At 34.4% G+C, this 19,759-nt stretch overlaps 3 protein-coding genes across 4 annotated transcripts; 2 read left to right on the top strand and 1 right to left on the bottom strand.

Annotated features, from left to right (window-relative positions):
- The first annotated feature begins 1,328 nt into the window (after positions 1 to 1,328).
- On the top strand, positions 1,329 to 3,904 carry LOC108223556 (protein JINGUBANG). The gene is made up of 2 exons (XM_017397884.2): positions 1,329 to 1,919; positions 3,118 to 3,904. Exons 1-2 carry the CDS (start codon positions 1,329 to 1,331, stop codon positions 3,829 to 3,831), a joined length of 1,305 nt encoding a protein of 434 aa, XP_017253373.1. The 3' UTR covers positions 3,832 to 3,904.
- A 1,065-nt stretch (positions 3,905 to 4,969) lies between these two features.
- LOC108216851 (ras-related protein RABF2a) lies at positions 4,970 to 12,073 on the top strand. Of its 2 annotated transcripts, none has more exons than XM_017389739.2 (7): positions 4,970 to 5,160; positions 6,855 to 6,932; positions 7,076 to 7,243; positions 9,435 to 9,483; positions 9,826 to 9,899; positions 11,578 to 11,671; positions 11,830 to 12,073. In XM_017389739.2, the coding sequence occupies exons 1-7, from the start codon at positions 5,122 to 5,124 to the stop codon at positions 11,928 to 11,930; spliced, it is 603 nt and encodes a 200-aa protein (XP_017245228.2). In that variant the 5' UTR covers positions 4,970 to 5,121; the 3' UTR covers positions 11,931 to 12,073. The 2 variants fall into 2 exon arrangements, with proteins under 2 accessions (XP_017245228.2, XP_063941834.1); XM_064085764.1 differs by having other exon boundaries at positions 4,979 to 5,160; positions 9,826 to 9,903; positions 11,582 to 11,671.
- Positions 12,074 to 13,325: 1,252 nt separating this feature from the next.
- LOC108204578 (BTB/POZ domain and ankyrin repeat-containing protein NPR1) lies at positions 13,326 to 19,048 on the bottom strand. The gene is made up of 5 exons (XM_017374090.2): positions 18,350 to 19,048; positions 17,445 to 18,020; positions 16,124 to 16,877; positions 14,654 to 14,851; positions 13,326 to 13,806 (listed from the first exon to the last, which is right to left on the bottom strand). The coding sequence occupies exons 2-5, from the start codon at positions 17,994 to 17,996 to the stop codon at positions 13,550 to 13,552; spliced, it is 1,761 nt and encodes a 586-aa protein (XP_017229579.1). The 5' UTR covers positions 17,997 to 18,020; positions 18,350 to 19,048; the 3' UTR covers positions 13,326 to 13,549.
- Between the last annotated feature and the right edge of the window lie 711 nt (positions 19,049 to 19,759).

Genomic DNA, 19,759 nt, shown 5'->3' with positions numbered 1-19,759 from the left:
ATCTTATAATTAATAACTTAGTTTGAAACTACTAATTTTAATAAAATTTATTTATTTATTTTCTTCTAATTTCATAGTACTTTTCTCCATAAATATTCGGTTTTTATTTCGGTATTCGGTTTAACTGAAATATTAAATTTAATTCGTTGAAATAATCGAAATTACTTCAGCCATTTACTCGATTGTAATTTTTGTGCTTGTTTTTGTTTTTTTAATGTAGGAACCCGCATCCGCTACCCTTTGGGTGCGCACTGGGTAAACCCACGAGCTCACGTAATAGCGTGCAAACCACGTGAACCAAGGTTATTTGATATCAGTTATTTAGGTATTTGATATTTTGGTTCGGTTTTTACTAAAAAAATCAGCCTACACACATATTCTTATACAAATTATTAAAAATTTAAAAGGATATTTTCAAGAATACTCGAGATTTGATTTTTTTTTTCCTTCAAAAATACAGTCAAAGTTGCATATATGGTTGCAATTCTAGTTCAAAGCAGTTAATTTTTGAGTTGCAACGGTCGTTGCAATTGAAGTTGCATGTAAGGTTTGTAACGCATTTTTTATTTTTTTACAACTTGGTTATCTTTGAATAAAACACGTATTTAAATCAACACACAAAATTATTATATAGTTTTCAATTAATTAAATATTTATAAAAATAATAATATAAGTTAAAAATGATTTCAAATGCTTGGGCCATACATTTATAAATATTAGTTGCACATGTATGCACAACACAATCAAACGCTAATTAAAATCTCTAAAATATGTTTTAGAATAATTTTGAGATTTTTTGATACCCTTGATATTATTTTATAATTGTTATTTTAAAAATTCTAAGATAATGAAATTCTAAATCGACAATTATCACTATAAAAAATAAATGAGAAATCAATTAGAGAGTATATATGAATTTAAATGAGAAATCACTTTTTATAAGTGGGATATTAATGAGGGGTGAAAAGTGCAATCAATATTAGTATTTATTATTAACACAATTCCTTCATTAGTGAGAATGTAATAATTACATTAATTACTGGTATATTTGTAATTATATTTTAATTAAGGGTAAAACTGTAATTTCACAGCCAATTTATTTGCTCATTTTGCCCTTGGTTCTCTTTTAATATACAGAAGTAGATTAAATAAATATTTGTCATGCAATATATTTTATCCATGAATTATGATGAAATATAAGCAAATATATATAAGCAGGACTCTCTCGTCTGTCATACAACTTTTGTCTACAATATTTTTGGAATTTTCTCTGTTCGTGTAAAGGCTCAAATTCTTTTATAGGAAACTCAAAAAAAATTCTGTTGTACATGGATCTCACAGAAGAGCCTGCGTTTTTGAACGTTCCATCTTTAGCAATACGAGAAAAGCACGACATTATCAACTTACAAAGAAGCATTTCGCTTACAGAATACTCTGCTGCATCCGAGGGTGCTATATCATTCTTACCCCCTTGTTATTCATCCCCTTGTTCTCCCCTACGATTATTCAACTATTCGCAACTTTCGGATTTGGATCCATCACTTGTTCCACCTCCGCCCAAACACGACAAGTCCCCCACCGCAGTCACTTGCCAATGCACGGCTTCCGTCCTCACAAAGGACGGCCAGATCTTGTGCATTGCTGTGTTGAATGGTGTCATGGCCTACACGGGATCAGACAGCAATGTGATTCGGGTTTGGAAGCTTCCGGAGTTTAAGGAAGTTGGGCAGCTGAAGAGCAAAGCAAAGATGGTGGTGGCAATTCATGTTTCGGATGACAGGGTTTTTGCGGCCTATGGTGATTGCAAGATTAGGGTTTGGAGTCGTCGTCATTGCGGGGATGTCACCAGGCACGTTAGGTTAGCGACGATTCCCAAGTCCCGGAGTTACGTTCGGAGCTTCTCCGGAAATGATAAATGGGTAGGTAGTATTTATTATGGTTTTGATCAAGTGTTTCATTGAGTAGTTTAGATTAGGGGTGATCGCGGTCCGGTTTGGTTCGGGTTGGAGCTAGAACCGGAACCAAACCATACATTAGCGGTTTTTTAAAATCTCAAACCAACCCGTGACCCGCAAACCAATTAACCCGGACCAAGCGGTGCGGTTTTTGATGGTTCGGTTAAACGGATTGATCGGTTTATGACTAAGGCTTATAATTAGAGATGAGGATTCATGAATAATACTAGAAAATAAAGTATCATTTTGTCTCCATTTACACAATTTCACATAGTTAAATTAAAATACAAACTTTAGTTTAATAAAATGCATAAATTTGATTCAAAATCGTGGACTACTGTATTAATATCACTTGTAATTGGTATTGATAAGGTATGTAACTAAACAACAACCCAGCAAATATAAGCTAAAAATTAATATATATATATATATATATATATATATATATATATATAATTAATATTTTGAATATCTATAATATTAAATATTTATATTGTATATATATAACGATGCGGTTCGGTTTTATAACGGATTGGTTTAATATAAAACCGAAACCAACCCACAAACCACGGTTTTTTAAATTAGTCGAACCGAAACCGTAAACCTCATTTCGGTTTCGGTTTGGATCGGATTAATATCGGATTGGTTTATGCGGATTTTGCGGTTCAAACCAGACCGTGATCACCCCTAGTTTAGATTGCATGATATAGGCCTTTCAAAATGATTTTTGAGTATTAAGTGCCTGTTTGGCAAACAAAACTTCTGACTTTTTTTGTCGAGAAGCCAAATTCTACTTTACTTCACCCGTTTGTGTAAGCACTTATAAAACTTCTGACTTTTTTTGTCGAGAAGCCAAATTCTACTTTACTTCACCCGTTTGTGTAAGCACTTATAAGAAATTGAGAATGTTAGTTTTTGATTTAAGATTTGTGCTTCTTTCCCAAAAAGTTTAATTCCACTTCTCTACTTTAAGTAGGAAGTACTTTTTTTAAATTTGATCAAACGACCCCTAAGTCTATGGCACGGCCTATCCGCTAGTATAAAGAAATGATTACTACGTCGAATGTCAATGATATTTATGCATGTGTACACTTACGATTTATGTTTTCAATGTGTATGGCGACCAATCTTTAACTCTGCTGCTTTAATTGTTATTGAACAGATGAAACACATGAATCCAATATCATCACTACATATCAGTGCATCAGACGACATAATTTACTCAGCCTCTCTTGATAAAACTGTCAAAGTATGGAGAATTTCAGATCTTAAATGCACGGAGACCATCCAAGCTCATTCAGCTCCCATCAATGCCATAGCCGTCGCTGACAACGGTGTCCTCTACACCGCATCCGACGATGCCACTGTCAAAGTCTGGCACCGCAACTTTGGTAGTGAAAACTCAAGTCCCCACGCTCTCATTGTCACATTACACGCGAACTCCTCCCCCGTAAAGACCCTCACATTGAACGATAAAGCCGGGATTTTATACGGGGGATGCACGGATGGGTGCATCCACTATTGGCTAAAGGGCTGGTTTTCGGGACAGTTGCAATACGGGGGAATGCTCCAGGGCCATACACATGCAATCTTGTGCTTGACAAGTTTTGGTAAGTTTGTGGTGAGTGGATCAGCGGATTCTACGGTTCGAATTTGGGTGAGGCAACAGGATGGAGAGCACAATTGTGTTGCGCTTTTGAAGGGTCACAGGGGTCCGATAAGGAGCCTGGTGGCTTTTGCAGGTCGGGTTATGGGAGATGGTGATGAGGATGGTTGCGTAGTGTGCACCGGGAGTATGGATGGAGTGGTTAAATTGTGGCAGGTTAAGTGCTCTAGCAAACAAGGTTTGATTTGGGAGCTAGACGCTTCCTATTGAATTGTACGTGTTACTTTTTTCATGTTTGTTAAGGTTTTTTTAAATTAAAATATAGATCCTTAATATTTTTCTAAATTTTTATCAGATGTTTAAACTTTTATTAAAAAAATAATTATTATATAATTATATTTGTTAAGAGTTTTAAATTAGGCGCAGAACGTATAGATTCCACCGACACGGAGGAACTAGGAAGTAGCAGGAAGACGGATTTAGAATTTGATAAATTAAATAGGAGCGTTTGGTTCGTATGTGTTCTCCAAGCAGGGCCGGCCCAGAGAGTTTGGAGGCCCCGTGCCAAAAGTAAATTCGGCCCGCGGAAATTGTAAATATGTTTTTAACACTTTTACTCTTATGATGCTTTTATTTTAAATTTTATTGATATTAATTGATGATTTTTTTTTTTTTATCACAATCGTAACCCAACTAGTAAACTAAAAAAAAACACAAAGACATGAATCGGCTCGTAAAATTTTACTAAAATTTTTACCATTTTGAATATTAAAAAAATACTACGAACTCGCATAATTTATTTATGTTAATATAAATAATGCATTGAGAATTGAATAAAAAACTTATATAAGTGTATATTCGCTAATCTACGAACTAAATATTGGGTACCAATCAAATTTTCGAAAAATATTTATATATTTTAAAATTTTACAAAAATATTTTTATAATTTTATAAAATATAAATGATTAAAATTGCTTTAAAAAAATTAATGAAGACGTGAATCCGCACCTCTTACTAAATCCGCACGTCACTGTATATATGTGATTGGACAAGATTGTTTTATTTACAAAACTCAATCGAATAAACAAACGTAATAATGTAATAATTTAATATTTTATTTAAAATCGAATAAATAGTTTAAAAATAAGAAGTGATATTACGTAATATTTTCCAAATATCTACTTCATTTAATATATATTAATATTATCACTAAGATGTGTAATTTAAATTAAATTTTATTTATTATTTTTAATAATTCATAATTTACAGAAAAATTAATTTATACAAATACGAACTTAAAAAATTTTATTTCAAATTCTCAAATAACTAGATCCTGTCATTTGAAATTTTGAGTCTCCTCTCGGTATTTTCTTTTTAAACAATACAAAATATACGCATACAAACAGTACACATATCTTTACACAATCGTCGATAAAAGTTCGGTAGGATATACTTTTCTTTGCCTCAGCCTTTACGACGACCCTTTCATCTCTTCTGCATCTCCTTTTTCATCACGCCCTTCTCTTGTTTTCCTTTTCTTCATCGCCGATTTTATACTCATGGCCACGGCAGGGAACAAGAATATCAACGCCAAATTGGTAATTTTTTCCTCTCCTCTTAGTACTTTCAAAATTTAATTTTGATGATCTGTGGATTGTTTTGTGATTAGTTTTATCTTATTTTTGATAACTCTGATGTGGGTCTCTCTTAGTTTAGCATAATTTTGATCTGGGTTTTGGGTTTACTTTATGGTTGACCTCAATTTTGATGTGGGGTTTGATAATGATTTTGTTTTTATGTTTAATTGGTTATGTGGGTATTGATTGTTAGATATAGGTAGTGTTTTCGTGTAGTTTTCTGTAAAATTTGGGGTTTTTTGTGCTATGTGATTGGTGTTCAGCTGAATCTGTTTATATACTATAGATGGATCAAATGCAGACTTGTTTGGAGTGAATTGATTTTTGTTTTGTTGCGAATTGGGGGTGCATATGTTTAAGAGTCTCGAGGTTAGTTGGTTATACTGGATGAACCGTAAACACTGTTGTCAGCTGTTAAAACAGATTATGTTGAGGTGTTTATTAAAGAGGGAAGTTGAGGTGCTTATTAAAGAGGGAAGTGACTGATCTAGTATTTATTGAGCAGTAAGTATGCTTGCATCAGGACCGTGGTTTGCAAAATCTCAGGGTCAACATTATAAGCAGGACTTTGGCTATACTGATTAATATATTTGATTGCACAATTTTTTATACTTTGAGGTTTCTTAGTTACTTCCAAAACCATTGCCTGATGCTTTTGGAGTTCTAATGTGACGGTCATAATTTATGTACAATGGAAGCCTTTTGTAAGAGATTTTGAATTGAAGTTTTGAGTGGCTAATTTGATAATGCTATTATTTCTAGAAAACTTGCCAGACGAATTAGGATCTTTATTATCCTATCTATAGTATCTATACCAGTAAGAAGAATATGCAGATAATATATTTATTCATGTTGCAGAAATTGAATGTTAAAGGATATGACCAATATGTAGTTGAACGTACTTGTTTGCTGCATGTTTTATCTAATATTTGATTGTATATCAATTGATATGGTTTCACTACTAAATTTACAAGTTGGTTTTCTAAGATTATTTCTTGAATAAAGGCTGAACCACATTCTTTAGTTTGTTGGAGCTTGTACTATGCTTAAATCTATACTCCCTCCGTCCCTTTTTACTTGTCCCTTTTAAAAAAATAACGCATCTTAAGAAAATGTTAGGTGGATATCTTGTTTTCATACATATCCCTAGTAAATGTAATGAATTAAATAGAATTGTGTATATATATATGCTAGTCAAACATTGGAAGTTGTTACATTTTGAAAAAACATACAAAAAGTTGCTTTGAAAAGAGAAGTGGACAAGTAATTTGGGACAAATTTTTTTTTCAAAAGAGACATGTAAAAAGGGACGGAGGGAGTATTACTGTAAATAAATTCTGGTACGACCAAACACGTGCCATTGTATTTTGTCACAAAAAGTAAAACTAGTTGCCAGGATTTGTAGAGGAAATAGTCAAGAAGAGCATCAATTGTGTCTCCCACTTAAACCTCACATCACCAGTTACCTTTATACTTTATCAAGAATATGCAAGGCCACAAATTTTTATGTGTATTGGTGGTGCTGAAAAGTGAAAAGTAATTCTTTTCTCTAGAATATGGAAATGTGTCTCTATTCTTTTAGTTTTCTGGTCATGTTTTTTTAACATAGAACATATTGATCTCCTATTCTGATGATTAGTTGAAATATCTTTCAGGTCCTTCTTGGGGATGTTGGTGCTGGAAAATCAAGTCTGGTTTTGCGTTTTGTCAAAGGGCAATTTGTCGAATTTCAGGTGAATGCTAATAGCTTTGTGTATAGTTGTATTCATGCATAGATTGATATATAGTTATATTTATAATCATAAGCAAAACAATGCAGTCTTAAATGTCCCTTTTATGTTTTACTTCTTATCTTGACGATTAAATGATCATCCAGGAATCCACAATAGGTGCTGCCTTCTTCTCACAAACAGTGGCTGTAAATGACGCAACTGTAAAATTTGAAATTTGGGACACTGCTGGTCAAGAGAGATATCATAGCTTAGCTCCAATGTACTATAGAGGAGCTGCAGCTGCTATAATAGTGTATGATATAACAAACCAAGTAAGTTTTTGGAATACTATGTTTTTTTCCTCAGTATTTGATTATTGCTGATACAGACGTGCAGTTCAAATTAGAAGTATATAAGACAACTAAGATTTTTATACTACACATGTTGAATCTTCACTTTTGCTGGTGTAATGATTTCTATTATGGGATTTATTAATCCTTAAATCGGTTATAGTTACCTTTGTGTATGGAATTGAGGTATTTGTTAGAATTCATATTATGGTTTCACCATTGTGAAAATAAGTTGGGGTTCTCCAGTTTCACTTCATTAATGTGATGGTATCCTTGAGGGGTTCACTGCCCAAAATAAGTTCTAGTTCACTGCCCATCATTTAATGTTTCATGTATTATAGTGGTTTGTACAAGGTTTTCTTTTGAAGGAGGTATTTGTTGGAACCTGTTCCTGTTAATTTTCTGTTATGATAATCGTTTTCTTCCCTAATCATGCAACTAAAACACAAGCGACATAGAATCAAGAATTATATGCCTTTTATACAATAAATTTACTATATTTTCTCTATAAAGCAACTAATAAGTAAGTTATACTGTAAAGAGTTCAGTGATATGGTCCACCAGAGATGTGTAGTCCATGCCTTCTATTTTGTTAGCTTCGTTAAAACCAGTTTCAATTAAAGATTGCCGAGAGAAAGCTCTAATATGGTGATATTATTGGGTAGGGCTGGGAGCTGCTAATTTGAATGAAGGGGTATAAAATAATATTCAGTTAGTTATTTCTGAATTGCAAGCACTCTTCATAACACCACGATAACTTTGTCAGTTATTGTCCGACCAAACAAGAACTTGTACAGAGAAGTTAATAAATCTGTGGCCATGCAAGAGCCAACTTTCAGTAGAATTTACCCTTTTATTTACTTCTGCGCTACATTATTCTGTAGTCTCTAAAATATGACTATGCTGAAGAGAATTAGTTATAGAGGAAATGAGAATGGCCTTTTTATAAGATTTCAACTTTTTGTGAGATATCATTCTGTCTGACAATAAAACCTGCTTAGAAATTTTGTAAAAAAAATGGCATATATTCATTCCCCTGATTTTAATATGGTATATCTGTTTCCCAGATGTTTATGGTAGATCTAAAGTAAACCCCAAAGATTTTGAACACCTCTAAAGGTTGATGCGGGACAGTAAATTAAAACAATGTAGCAAAGATTATATGAATCCCAAGAACAATAAATTAATATTATTCTAAAGAAAAGGTGTATGATTTAAGTGTAACTAATATGTGGGGGGATTACATCACTTACATGGGGAATAGAAACCCTAAGAATATAACCTAATGGACTAAGGCCTATAAACAACTGGGCTAATTATAAATAAACTACCTATATAATGATTACTAGCCTCACATATAAAACATGTAGATAAATATACTCCCTCCGTCCCATCTAATTGCTTAAGTTTGGGATGAAGGGCTCGGCACGCATTTCAAGGCATATAAAATATAGTTTCATAACTTATTTTAAAATTTTCCTTTTCTGAATAAAATTTCAAACATTAAATTTTTATTCAGTAAAAGAAAATTTTAAAATTGAATTATGGAATTATACTTTATATGAGCTTAAAAATGCATCTTGAGCCCTCCGTTCCAAACGTAAACAATTAGATAGGATGGAGGGAGTATCATATATCTATAGTAAACAATTGGATGGGACGGAGGGAGTATCATATATCTACAACAAACAAATAAACAATTAATAACACACACATATTTATATATATTAATTTCTTATTTCTGTTCATTAAAGACATTTTGCGTCCTCTTAATCACCAACGCTGCAATGTTAAAAAGGGACATTTTCTTAAGCTAGAATTATGGATGATGCTCATAATGCTGCAAGTATATGACGGTGTTGCTGCAGGCGTGAATATTAATTGTCTGTCATGCAACCCTCTTTATTATTTATTTTCTAACACTAGGAGGGGCCCTTCTACAATTCCGAATAAATAAACAGTTTTTTTATAAGCTTGGTTTTCATATATTAAAAAAAGATTCACAGGCTTTAGTAGCATCTTAATAAGAGAAACTTCTGGAGTAAACCGACTTGAGCCTTTAATACAGTTAAGATCAAAGCATCTATGATAGGAAAACAAACTGTTTGCGATTCCCATTAAGACTTGCTATGTAACGTTAGAGTTTTAATAACTGAATGCTCTTTTTTTGTAGGCATCATATGATAGGGCAAAGAAATGGGTTCAAGAGCTTCAAGCGCAAGGTAAAAGTTAAATTAGTTCAAGTTTGCTCTCAGTAATCTCATTATTATTTTTTTACACGGCAACTTTTTGTAGCAGTATATGTATATGTAATTGAGCTGACAGATAACATATACGTTCAATTTTTAAAATAGTCGAATACTATCTGAATAGTTCCGATGTAAGGATTTAGTAGATAATTCTTTCTCACTGTGTCAATATATCTATTTTCTGATTCGATTTCCGCATTTATGTATCAATGCTAATAAATAAACATGAAATTGTTGTTCGATCAGTAACAATGTTATTTAAAGTTATTTTTTTCATGACAACTTGTTTATTTATCCCTTTTAATCTGTGTTTAGGCAATCCTAACATGGTCATGGCACTTGCTGGGAACAAAGCCGATCTATTAGATGCAAAGAAAGTGGCAGCAGAGGCAAGTATACCTTTTTTTTCACTGCCAGTTTAAATTTGGTTTCTTCTACTGATGTGCTTCATTGTAAGTTTGAGAATGGTAATGCATTTTCTGATTATTTACACAAGTTAATTCATGCTCTGTAATATGATGAGTCATGACTGTGATATGATGTGCAGTTGAATTAAAGAGGCCGCCATTATAGCTAAAAGTTGTCACCTACATAAAATTCCTTTACAAATTAGACATTCGTTATATCTCGAGAACGGAAACAGAATATTAGAGAAAAATGAAAGCAGAAAACTAAGCAATTGATATTGAGAAATGGAGGGAGTGCACCCGTACAACTTTAGTGGCTAAAACCATATATTGATTAAACTATTTGAATGTGGATCATGTGAAGTTACACAGTCCAGTATGATGATCAATCTGTGTAGATAGATTATGTGTGCCAAAAAAATAATATCATAGCTTAGAATAGTACAATGCTCTTTGTTTGGTCTTCATTCACTGTTACCATTACTGTAAAGCTTAATTAAATTGTGTTAAGTTGGCTGTGCTGTTGTGGGGTTTATAAACTGTGTTTATTATTATTGGGAATGCATTGATATTCTTTTGGAAAAAATATCGATTATTTGAGCAGCTGGTTGGGTTATATTCATTTTATTCTCAATGGTCACTTACTATTGTACTGTTTCAGGAATCTTAGCTTTTATTAATTAATTTTTTGATATGTGGAGCTTACTTTATTAAGCTGAATTCCTGTGAACATAGTCCGCTCGTGTAAATATAATGTGTTATCTATTTTTAGTGGAATCCTCAGTATGGTGTAAACCTTGCTATTATTGTTTTGTTAATTTACTGAAATTGTGGACTTCTGGTAAATTATTTTCTTTCTTCAACATGACTCGACTATTGATTCTTCTTTGCTTGGATTACCCTATTTTACTTGTTTGTATAATTGTATGTTTGTATTACACTTAGTAGTTTCAGCTACTTATAGTACACATCTTCAGGAGTTCTTTATATGTTTTTTTGGTGAGGCAATATGATTTTCAGATAAATACATATGAATCTGTACCAATCTAGAGCGTATCATCTCTTTTTTAAACACGGGAATGGCAGAATATATATACTATTAAGATCCTATCGGGTGAAGTGCAGAGGCTTTAAAGAATTACTGCAAAGTTTGCTGATTTAAATCCCATAGAGGGCCAAAACTTCACATCTAATTTCTAGATTAATTAACAAATGAAATTTAGTAAAGCTGAATGGTTAGCTGAAAAAATGAAGTTGGTGAAACTAACAGGTCTAGTGTGAAATTTTATATATTCCAATAATAACTTGGAAGAATTTATTTAAGATTATTTTCCTCTGTAAATATCTTCTATAGAATAACATACTTTTATGGGCTTGCATTACACTGCTTTAAATTGCTGCTGACTTTTACTCTTCTGACTTCTCTGATATCAAAAAAACCGCCCTCAAGTTATTATGCGTTGAGCTGATACCATTGATGGACATAGTTAGATTCTTAGGTCATCAGCTTGGTATAGGGCACTCTTTACTATCATTAAACTGTTTATGCGAGATTATGGATTCTTCTGAAATAAACTGTGCTTATATATTCTGGGGTTTTGCAATTACGGATATCTCTCTCTGTCTCTTGTATAAACAATTTTGTGCTTTCTTTATGTAGGAAGCACAAATATATGCTCAGGAGAATGGTCTTTTCTTCATGGAAACCTCCGCAAAAACTGCTACCAATGTCAATGACATTTTTTATGAAATAGGTTTGTTTTATTTGAAAGAACTCTTTGAACATGTATTTGCCTCATCTCATGACAATAAGATTTCATTTGCAGTTGACCATTCATTAACAGATATACCAAATACTAATATATAACCAGGCCTTGTTTATTTTTCTCATCTTTATTTTTCTTTCCTGCAGCAAAAAGATTGCCTCGTCTACAGCCAGCACCAAACCCCTCAGGAATGGTTCTTATGGACAGGCCTGCTGATAGAACTGCGTCTGCCACTTGTTGCTCTTAAATTTTCATAATGGTTCTAATAATTGCATGTACACATTCCAACTTATACTGTACAGTATCGATGTTCAGATACATTGTATCATTTGCAAAGCTTGGTGATTGAATTTACCCTCTTAAAGTTGATAATACTTTATATGGTCGTAATCTCTCTTTCTTGTTGCACGAATGAATCAATCTAACAGAAAATAAATCTTGGAAGTCTTGCGTTCTAAAAACAAAATAAGCGGTTCTGAAATAGTCATGATAATGGCAGTCAAATTCCACTTGTGACACAGCACTCGGTGCTTCTGCCAGTACCATACCCATATGAAGCCAGTCGCATTACCTCTGGTTCTGGGCCCGATTTGTTACTCTTACAAAAGGGTATAAATTGACAAGATACACAAGATTAAAGAAAATGATGTAGAATATAGTTGTGCAAGAGCTCAAATGGAAATCACCATCTCAAATCTGTGATCGGTTCCGCTCTTGCAGTTGTGAATTGGTGATTTAATAATAGGCTTTTTGATAATTTGGTGGTCACTGACTTGTAATTGAGTGATTTGGTTCTTTGTTTTCCAACACTGAGTGAAGAATGGGAGAGAGGTTCAGGAGGGATGGAGAGACCTAGCTGTTGCCAGACTGAGCAGCCACCAAGCACCAACCCACCAAACCGTCTAATTTCAACGACCCTAAATGAATGAATTTCTTAGTTACACTTGCACACAGTCTGGACACAAAAGCGTTTAATTTCAATAGCCCTAAATGAAATGGATTTCGTAACATCAAACCGCTTAATTTCAATGACCCGGAATGAAATGGATTTCTTGGTCATACGACACGATCATATGTTTGTCTTAAATGAAATAAATTTCTTGCCTAAATGAAATAAATTTTTAATTGCACGATCATATGTTTGTCTTAAATGAAATAAATTTCTTGCCTAAATGAAATAAATTTTTAATTGCACGATGCCCATCACGAGACAATCACGGCGGGGTTGACTCTTTGACAAGTCCATTCCCGTGCCCGCCCCAGCGGGATTGACTCTTTAGGAAGCCATTCCCGCTGTTTTGGTTCCGGAGTTGACTTTTTGCGAAGCTCATTCACGCTGCTGCAATCAAAATTTTGTTTATCGACTCTTTGGGAAGCCATTCCGCTGTTCAGCAGGGGTAGTCAACCCCGGAGGGGTGGACTTTTTGAGAAACTCATTCCTGTTGGAGGCAGTCAAATTTTTGTTTGCTGATCTGCTCTCAAGCTGTTTTGGTAACTTGATATTAATCATTTTATTTTAACTTCGTTTATTCACTGGGGTAGTCCTCATTTTGTGTATAATACGATTTCCAAAAATAAAACTAATATATAGAATATAGAATGAACTAGAAAGATTGGGAATCTAAGGAAATCAGGTACAGAATTTTGACCAAGAAAATCACTTGAATTAATGGTCTACATCAAAAAGAAAATTTCAAAAAAAAAAAGAAAGATAATAAAGCTCATTGATGGCTCGTTCTCAAAGTTTTATCCTATAGGAGTATTTTACACAAACAGAGCCAATAGTTAAGAAGCTCTAGCTACATAACTGGAAGCATCTATATTAAGTCAAAAAATCACTAGAAGATACATATTTGATGCAACATTTTACTTGAGTAATTTCCGTTGTCGCTTGAGTGTAGGTGAGGATGATGTGGAAGACAAGCCTACACGATGTAGCTCAGCCTTGTCTTTCGTAAAGGCCTTGTGTACATCTTCCTTAAGCTCCATAAAGCGTTGCTTCTTGTTCTTTTGTTCTTCCGCGGAGCCTTTGTCAAGGTATAAGGAATCGTCATGCAAATCATCTAACATAAACTTATCTAGCACTTCAGAGCAATTTGGGAAATAGCGTCGACCTGTTTCCACTGCAAATGGTACAATCAGAAATCTATTATTAACATTATATTTACTGCAATAAAAGCCATGGTAAAAGTAAAAGAAAAATAAATGAAGGGCACTAGAATGGAAATGTAGAGACATATAAAACATTGTTATTCGGAATGGTGAAACCCAGCAGTGTTAAACAGTAAGACATCATGTTATAGTTCTTCAACTTCTTAATTTTAAAGCTCCAGACACCATTTCACTCTTTCAATTAGTTTTTCACAAAGCTCCCTCACCCTAGCACCCCCACTACCTACATTTCAAGATGTTAGGATGCAAAATACAGGGTTAATAATATAAGGTAGTAGCAAATTCCAAGCGTATGCATAACTCCAATTAGATATGTTGACATGTTGTAATTTACTTTCATGTTAGCACAAAATGTCAAGTGACCAATTCTCCTATAACTCAAGGTTTTCGAAGGAGGGCTTATCAAGATTATATTATATTCTAACATTCCCCCTCACTCGAAAGCCCATTTCCATTTTTGGGTCGAGAGTGAATCACAGATGGCCATCTTTGGGGAATAACTTTGCCTTTCGTGTCCATAATAATTATGAGAATATCAGGGGTCGCAGGGAAACTCGAGTCTCCCATGAGCCGATATCTGATACCAGACCAATTCTCCTGAAACCTCATGGTAACCGTGGGAGGAGAGCTTAACCTTGGGAGCAGGGCTTACCAGGATTATATTATATTCTGAAAAGAAGTACCTACATTGAGTGATCTGAGACCCTATTTAACTGGATGGAAAATCCAGTGCATGAAATTCAACAACTACCGTGCAAAAGATTTTATATGCAATTTTACTTTTACCTCTGCACATACCTGTCTTTTTAAGGGCAGCCATCCTTGCAAGGATTCTTTCGTTCTTTGCTATGGGTGTTTCGTTTAAATCAACCTCCCTTAAGTTGCCGCTTGAACCTCTTGATGCCATTAAACCAGGATATTGAGATGTGGTCTCAGCATTAGCTATGTCCATTGCTAGCTTCGCCTCAGAGGGGAAGAGCAGTCGTGCAAATGCCACTGTCAAAAAGAAATACAGCAAAATATTTGAGTCGGTCTGTACATAACTATGTATTCAGGATGCAAAGGCATAAGGCATCAACTGTAGCAAAGCAAGTAAAACATATAAGTTGATAAAGAAAACAATCCTGATGCACCACTATCCAACAAAATTATAGATGTACAAATAAGTTGCTAGTAGACGTCAGCAAATGCTGAAATTCTGAAATAGGAAAATTTCGCTTGCTAGGCTAAGTTTAATCAGCTGACAAATAACTTCCCTAACAAGCATTAAAGCATATCAGCATACGCAAATCTCAGCTGATTTTCGCAAATAAAAAATCATTGGTCATCTGCAGGGTACAGCCAATCATATATAATTGTCTGATATTAGTAAAAGCATGGTGCTGAATTCATAATTTACTTGCACTTAAAGGCATAACACGAGCAATTTTCTTTTAAGAAATAGCACTATAAAACTAGTCACAACTCACAACAGCCATTGCTCCGAATATATATAGATACGTCCTATGATTTTAAATAAAGTCTTCGGTATATTGTCATTTAAAAGAAAAGAAATCTGAATCAATGAGGATCTATAAGCTAAGAAAAGTCAAAAAAAATACGCTAGCACCAAGCCACCAACCAATTAGGTTTCCAAATTTCTTTTTATAGCATGCCTCGTGAATACCTAGGGGCATTTTTGGTGCAACACCCGAGTAAACTGGCATTTTGGACTAAAAATATAAGCACACGAAGCAAAACCGAAATTTGGTGGCTTACATGAGGGGGGGGGGACTACTTTTAAGAAACCAAGCTTTTCTGAAACAAAAAATCAGTTGGTTTTTTTTAAGACACAATCATGAAAAAAAAAATACCATTCTCATTCAGTAAAAAGAAAACCATTCTGTACAATATATTGCCCCCCCCCCCCCCCCCCCCCCCCCCCCCCCCGCGGAGCTACCCCTGATATACATCTTAATTAAAAATTATATAATCTTAGTCTACAGCTCCCTTTGCTAAATTTATAAAGTATATGATTCGAGTCACTCTGTTTTTCTACTTATTAATTTTTAGTGGATTACTAGTTCTGGCAAAACTGTAACTGAAGAATCAACTACAAATTTTTAAATATATTTATATTGTTCTATTATCATATTTTAATTTTTTACATCAATTATATATTATTGAATTGGCCACCTGCGGAAGTTGTGGTCTGGCTTCATCCCTGTTTGAAAGGAAAACAAGCAATATATCATCTCAAATCCACCTCAAACAAGATATTAAAGCTACCTCTATCTTCTAGATATAGAAGCTCCATATGCAGATCATCAACAATTCTTGTTGAGGAGCTTGACGCATCTGTAGAGATTGGATTTCTACGTATTTCACGCTCCAATACATCAATGCATAAGCGATCTTTGTTTGATTTTTGGCCCTGTTCTGTTTTCGCATTATAATCCTTTGGTCTTGTCAATCTCTTGCAGATGCTAACAGAGTTCTGCCCATCTGGTGTTGCTTCCAATGCACGAGCTCCTTTCTCCAATAGTGGTACAATTATTGATGGCTCCCTGCGTAGTGCAGCGACATGGAGAACTGTGTAACCCCGAAGATTACGAAGATTGACATCAGCCATTCCCAAATTAAGCACCTCGGATACAACTTTTGGATCGCAATATGCAACAGCATAGTGAAGAGCATGTGCTGCATCTAAAGTTATATCAGACTCAGTCAGGAGAAGTTTCACTAGTTCAACATCATCTGAATCTAGTGCCTTGTGTATTCTTCTAATGCTCTTTTCACGCAAGGGATCCTCAGCTACCAAGGTATCATCATTGGTATTCTGGTATTTAAGGCGAATCGACTTGATATCATTCGCTACCTCGTATGGCACTTCCTTCTCAATCGAGATACTATCAAGATCAGACCGAGCTACTCTATGTACACACTGATTAAGAAGCTGAACTGACTGGCAATGGAAGGCGACTAAAAGGATCGGGATTACATCCTCCACAAGAGCCTTCTCAACAAAGTTGACAAGACGCCGCTACATATAAATGTAATAGTTAATTAATATTTTACTCCTGGAACCAAAAGGGATTCATATCACATATTGTTAGCATATCATTATCACAAAAGGTAATAATAGCAAGTTTAAAGGGCAAGAGCGAGTAGATCCTCTTCAATTGTCATTTCCTATGCACAATTATGCACTTCCAAAGAGAATCAAATTGCTTTGCTGAAGAAGATTAGGGTAAATTCTGCAGTCTTGACAAGGGTTTCAGGTGATAAAAGAATGATAGGTATTTAGCCTTAAGTACTTGGTAACCTTAGTGATATATCGTTCATTTTGGAAATTCATATTTTGGGCATTTAGTTCAGATTGATTTTTATCGTATCTTGGCCTTAATGTAGAATGCAGCTACGTAATTTATTATTATTTTGTTGAACTCCTGTGCAACAATAGCTTTGTTCTCATAGGCTGGTAGAATGATATTTCCTTTCTGCCACCAGTGAAGCAATTTCTTTTGCTAGTACCAGTTACCCTTAGAAAGCATACAATACAAATAATTACTTGAGTAAATCGACGATAATCAGTAGAAGAACTACACACCTGAAAAAGTGAAACCAGTTCTGGAACCTGAAAGATAGCTGACGCATACATCAAATCCACAGAGAAGTTGATAGCAGGTCTACATGCATGATGGATACATTGATCGTCAACGCATGTCGACACCTCTGGTGGACAAGGCTTCAACTTTCCGGTATACAAGTAGCTTAGGAATATAAGGAATGCCTCATGTCCAACACTACCATATGGTAACATATCCTTCATATAATATTTTGGCCTACTTTCCTTCTCCATAGAATCCTTGTCTTTCTTAAAAAGCTCATAAAAAAATTGACTCCTAGAAGCCAATATACATCTGTGTACACCTACAGATACATCCTCAACTACAATATCTGCATCACTATAATCAATAGTACTGGAACTAACCACAAGTTGCTCTAAGCTAGCACTGAGCTTAGCTAAACTGATAATTTCAAGACTAGAACCTCCTTCTGGGACAGATTGCGTTGATATGTTGTAGCTTGTAGATCCATTGGATATAAGGGAAGATGAAGTAAAGCTCAATGATGACGATGGTTCCAAAGAATCCTCCATTAGTTACAAGCTCGAAACCTAGTCCTGGAAATTATAACATGAATTTAAATGGGTAAAAATATTCAAAAATATATACATATACAAATATTCACAGATTTTGACAGCTACCAGTTATAGAAATAGAAATAATAATCTTGCCAATTCTTAATTGTTTCAAGCACCCATATAATCAATAATTAACCAGAGTCAATAATATCATTTAGGGGCTGTTTGGCTAAGTCTATCTGCTGAATTAAGTCATATTCATTGTTATAAAGAAGATTAAAGTTTGTCTTAGTAAAAAGGCTTGGCCAGACCCCCACTAATTATCAACTTTTTGTATATCTAATTAAGCAAATCGTAAAGTGTCTAACCTCTGCTTTAAGCTGGTCCTTTCTTGCTCTTTCAGCACCAAATGAAGCAAACAGTGCTAATACTGCAGTAAGCCAAGACCCCTTTTGGTGATACTTACATAAGCCATTGTAATCAGCATATATGGTTATTGATTCAAAGAGCAAGAAACAAAATCAGGTAAACGTTGACTTTACCTAAACAAGAAACCCTTTAAACCCCAACATACATATATGTCTAGCAACTAGAGCAATCAAGAATAAAGGAAAGACCACTTAAAGATTCAATCTTTTTTGCAAAATCTTGAAAACCCAGTTGACAAAACAAAGACTTGAAGTCACTAAATAGATAAAAATCACAGCATAAAGATTGAATCTTTCAACAAAATCTTCAATACCCAGGTGGGAAAAGAAAGATTTAGAGTGACTAAACCCCAATATGTGTGTGTGTGTTTAGCAACTTGAACAGTCAAGAAAAAAGAGAATCAAAGATAAAGATTGAATCTTTCCTCAAAATCTTGAAAACCCAGTTGACAGAAGAATGATTAAGAGCGAGTAAACAACAGAGTGGATTGAAATTGAAGGGGAATTTCCGTTTGAAGAGGTGAGAAAAGGGGAAGCTTCGTGGGAGAAGAGCAAGTGTATTCTAAGAAAAGGGGGAGAGAGAAAGTGTGAAAGTCGTCGTTTGGATAAAGAAATGAAGTTGTTTGGATGACGATTATTGTGTTGTCACCGTGGTTAGCTGGGTTTTGCTTAGCTTAGCAATGCCGTCACTTACCCACTTGTATTTTCTATGTATTGTTTGCAACTTTATACTTTTATCTATCGGGTTTGTCTAGGCACATGCTAAGCACTAAAATCTATGCATTTGGAGGGTTTTGATTGGTGTGGTTGTTGTAAATGCAGGGGGGTCCATCATTATTAGAGAGTGTAAGCCAATCAAAAGCTTCCAAATTCATAGATTTTAGCACTTAGTGTGTGCCCATGGGCACACCATAGAAAAACCGTTATCTATTTACCTGAATTTAATTGAAGTAATTTGTTATCATAATTGCTAAATGCAGTTCAAAATTGCTTAATGCAGTTCGCGTAAATTACTATTCAATCCCTGTTATGATGGTATTCTCAAATGACATGTACTCTCTCCGTCCCCCTGAATTGTATACATTGGGGGACGGGGACGCGGCACGGACTTTAATGCTCCTGTAAACTATAGTTGTGTAATTTATTTTTAAAATTTTCTTTTTCTGAATTAAAGTTTGGATGTTCTATTTTTATTCAGAAAAAGAAAATCTGAAAAATAAGTTATGGAACTATATTTTATAAGAGCATTGAAATGTGTGTCGAACAATTAAAAAGAAACGTATACAATTAAATGGGACAGAGGGAGTATATGACTTGCATCCATGTAAACATTAATTACTCTTCCCGTTT

This window comes from Daucus carota, chromosome 1 (genome assembly GCF_001625215.2).
Source record: "Daucus carota subsp. sativus chromosome 1, DH1 v3.0, whole genome shotgun sequence".
Classification (NCBI taxonomy): domain Eukaryota; kingdom Viridiplantae; phylum Streptophyta; class Magnoliopsida; order Apiales; family Apiaceae; genus Daucus; species Daucus carota.
The sequence above is the reverse complement of the archived record's forward strand: the minus strand, read 5'-3'. Positions and strand labels throughout refer to the sequence as shown.

What these genes read in the sequence shown, in the direction of transcription:
- LOC108223556 (XM_017397884.2), top strand. Translation starts at nt 1,329, where the DNA reads ATGGATCTCACAGAAGAGCCTGCGTTTTTGAACGTTCCATCTTTAGCA. An exon ending in TCTCCGGAAATGATAAATGG is followed by an intron (nt 1,920 to 3,117) that starts GTAGGTAGTATT and finishes GTTATTGAACAG; the next exon opens with ATGAAACACATGAATCCAAT.
- LOC108216851 (XM_017389739.2), top strand. Translation starts at nt 5,122, where the DNA reads ATGGCCACGGCAGGGAACAAGAATATCAACGCCAAATTG. An exon ending in TGTATGATATAACAAACCAA is followed by an intron (nt 7,244 to 9,434) that starts GTAAGTTTTTGG and finishes CTTTTTTTGTAG; the next exon opens with GCATCATATGATAGGGCAAA. An exon ending in CAAAGAAAGTGGCAGCAGAG is followed by an intron (nt 9,900 to 11,577) that starts GCAAGTATACCT and finishes TTCTTTATGTAG; the next exon opens with GAAGCACAAATATATGCTCA.
- LOC108204578 (XM_017374090.2), bottom strand. Translation starts at nt 17,996, where the DNA reads ATGGAGGATTCTTTGGAACCATCGTCATCATTGAGCTTTACTTCATCT. An exon ending in TCTATATCTAGAAGATAGAG is followed by an intron (nt 14,852 to 16,123) that starts GTAGCTTTAATA and finishes TCTTTTTGACAG; the next exon opens with TGGCATTTGCACGACTGCTC. An exon ending in GGCTGCCCTTAAAAAGACAG is followed by an intron (nt 13,807 to 14,653) that starts GTATGTGCAGAG and finishes TACCATTTGCAG; the next exon opens with TGGAAACAGGTCGACGCTAT.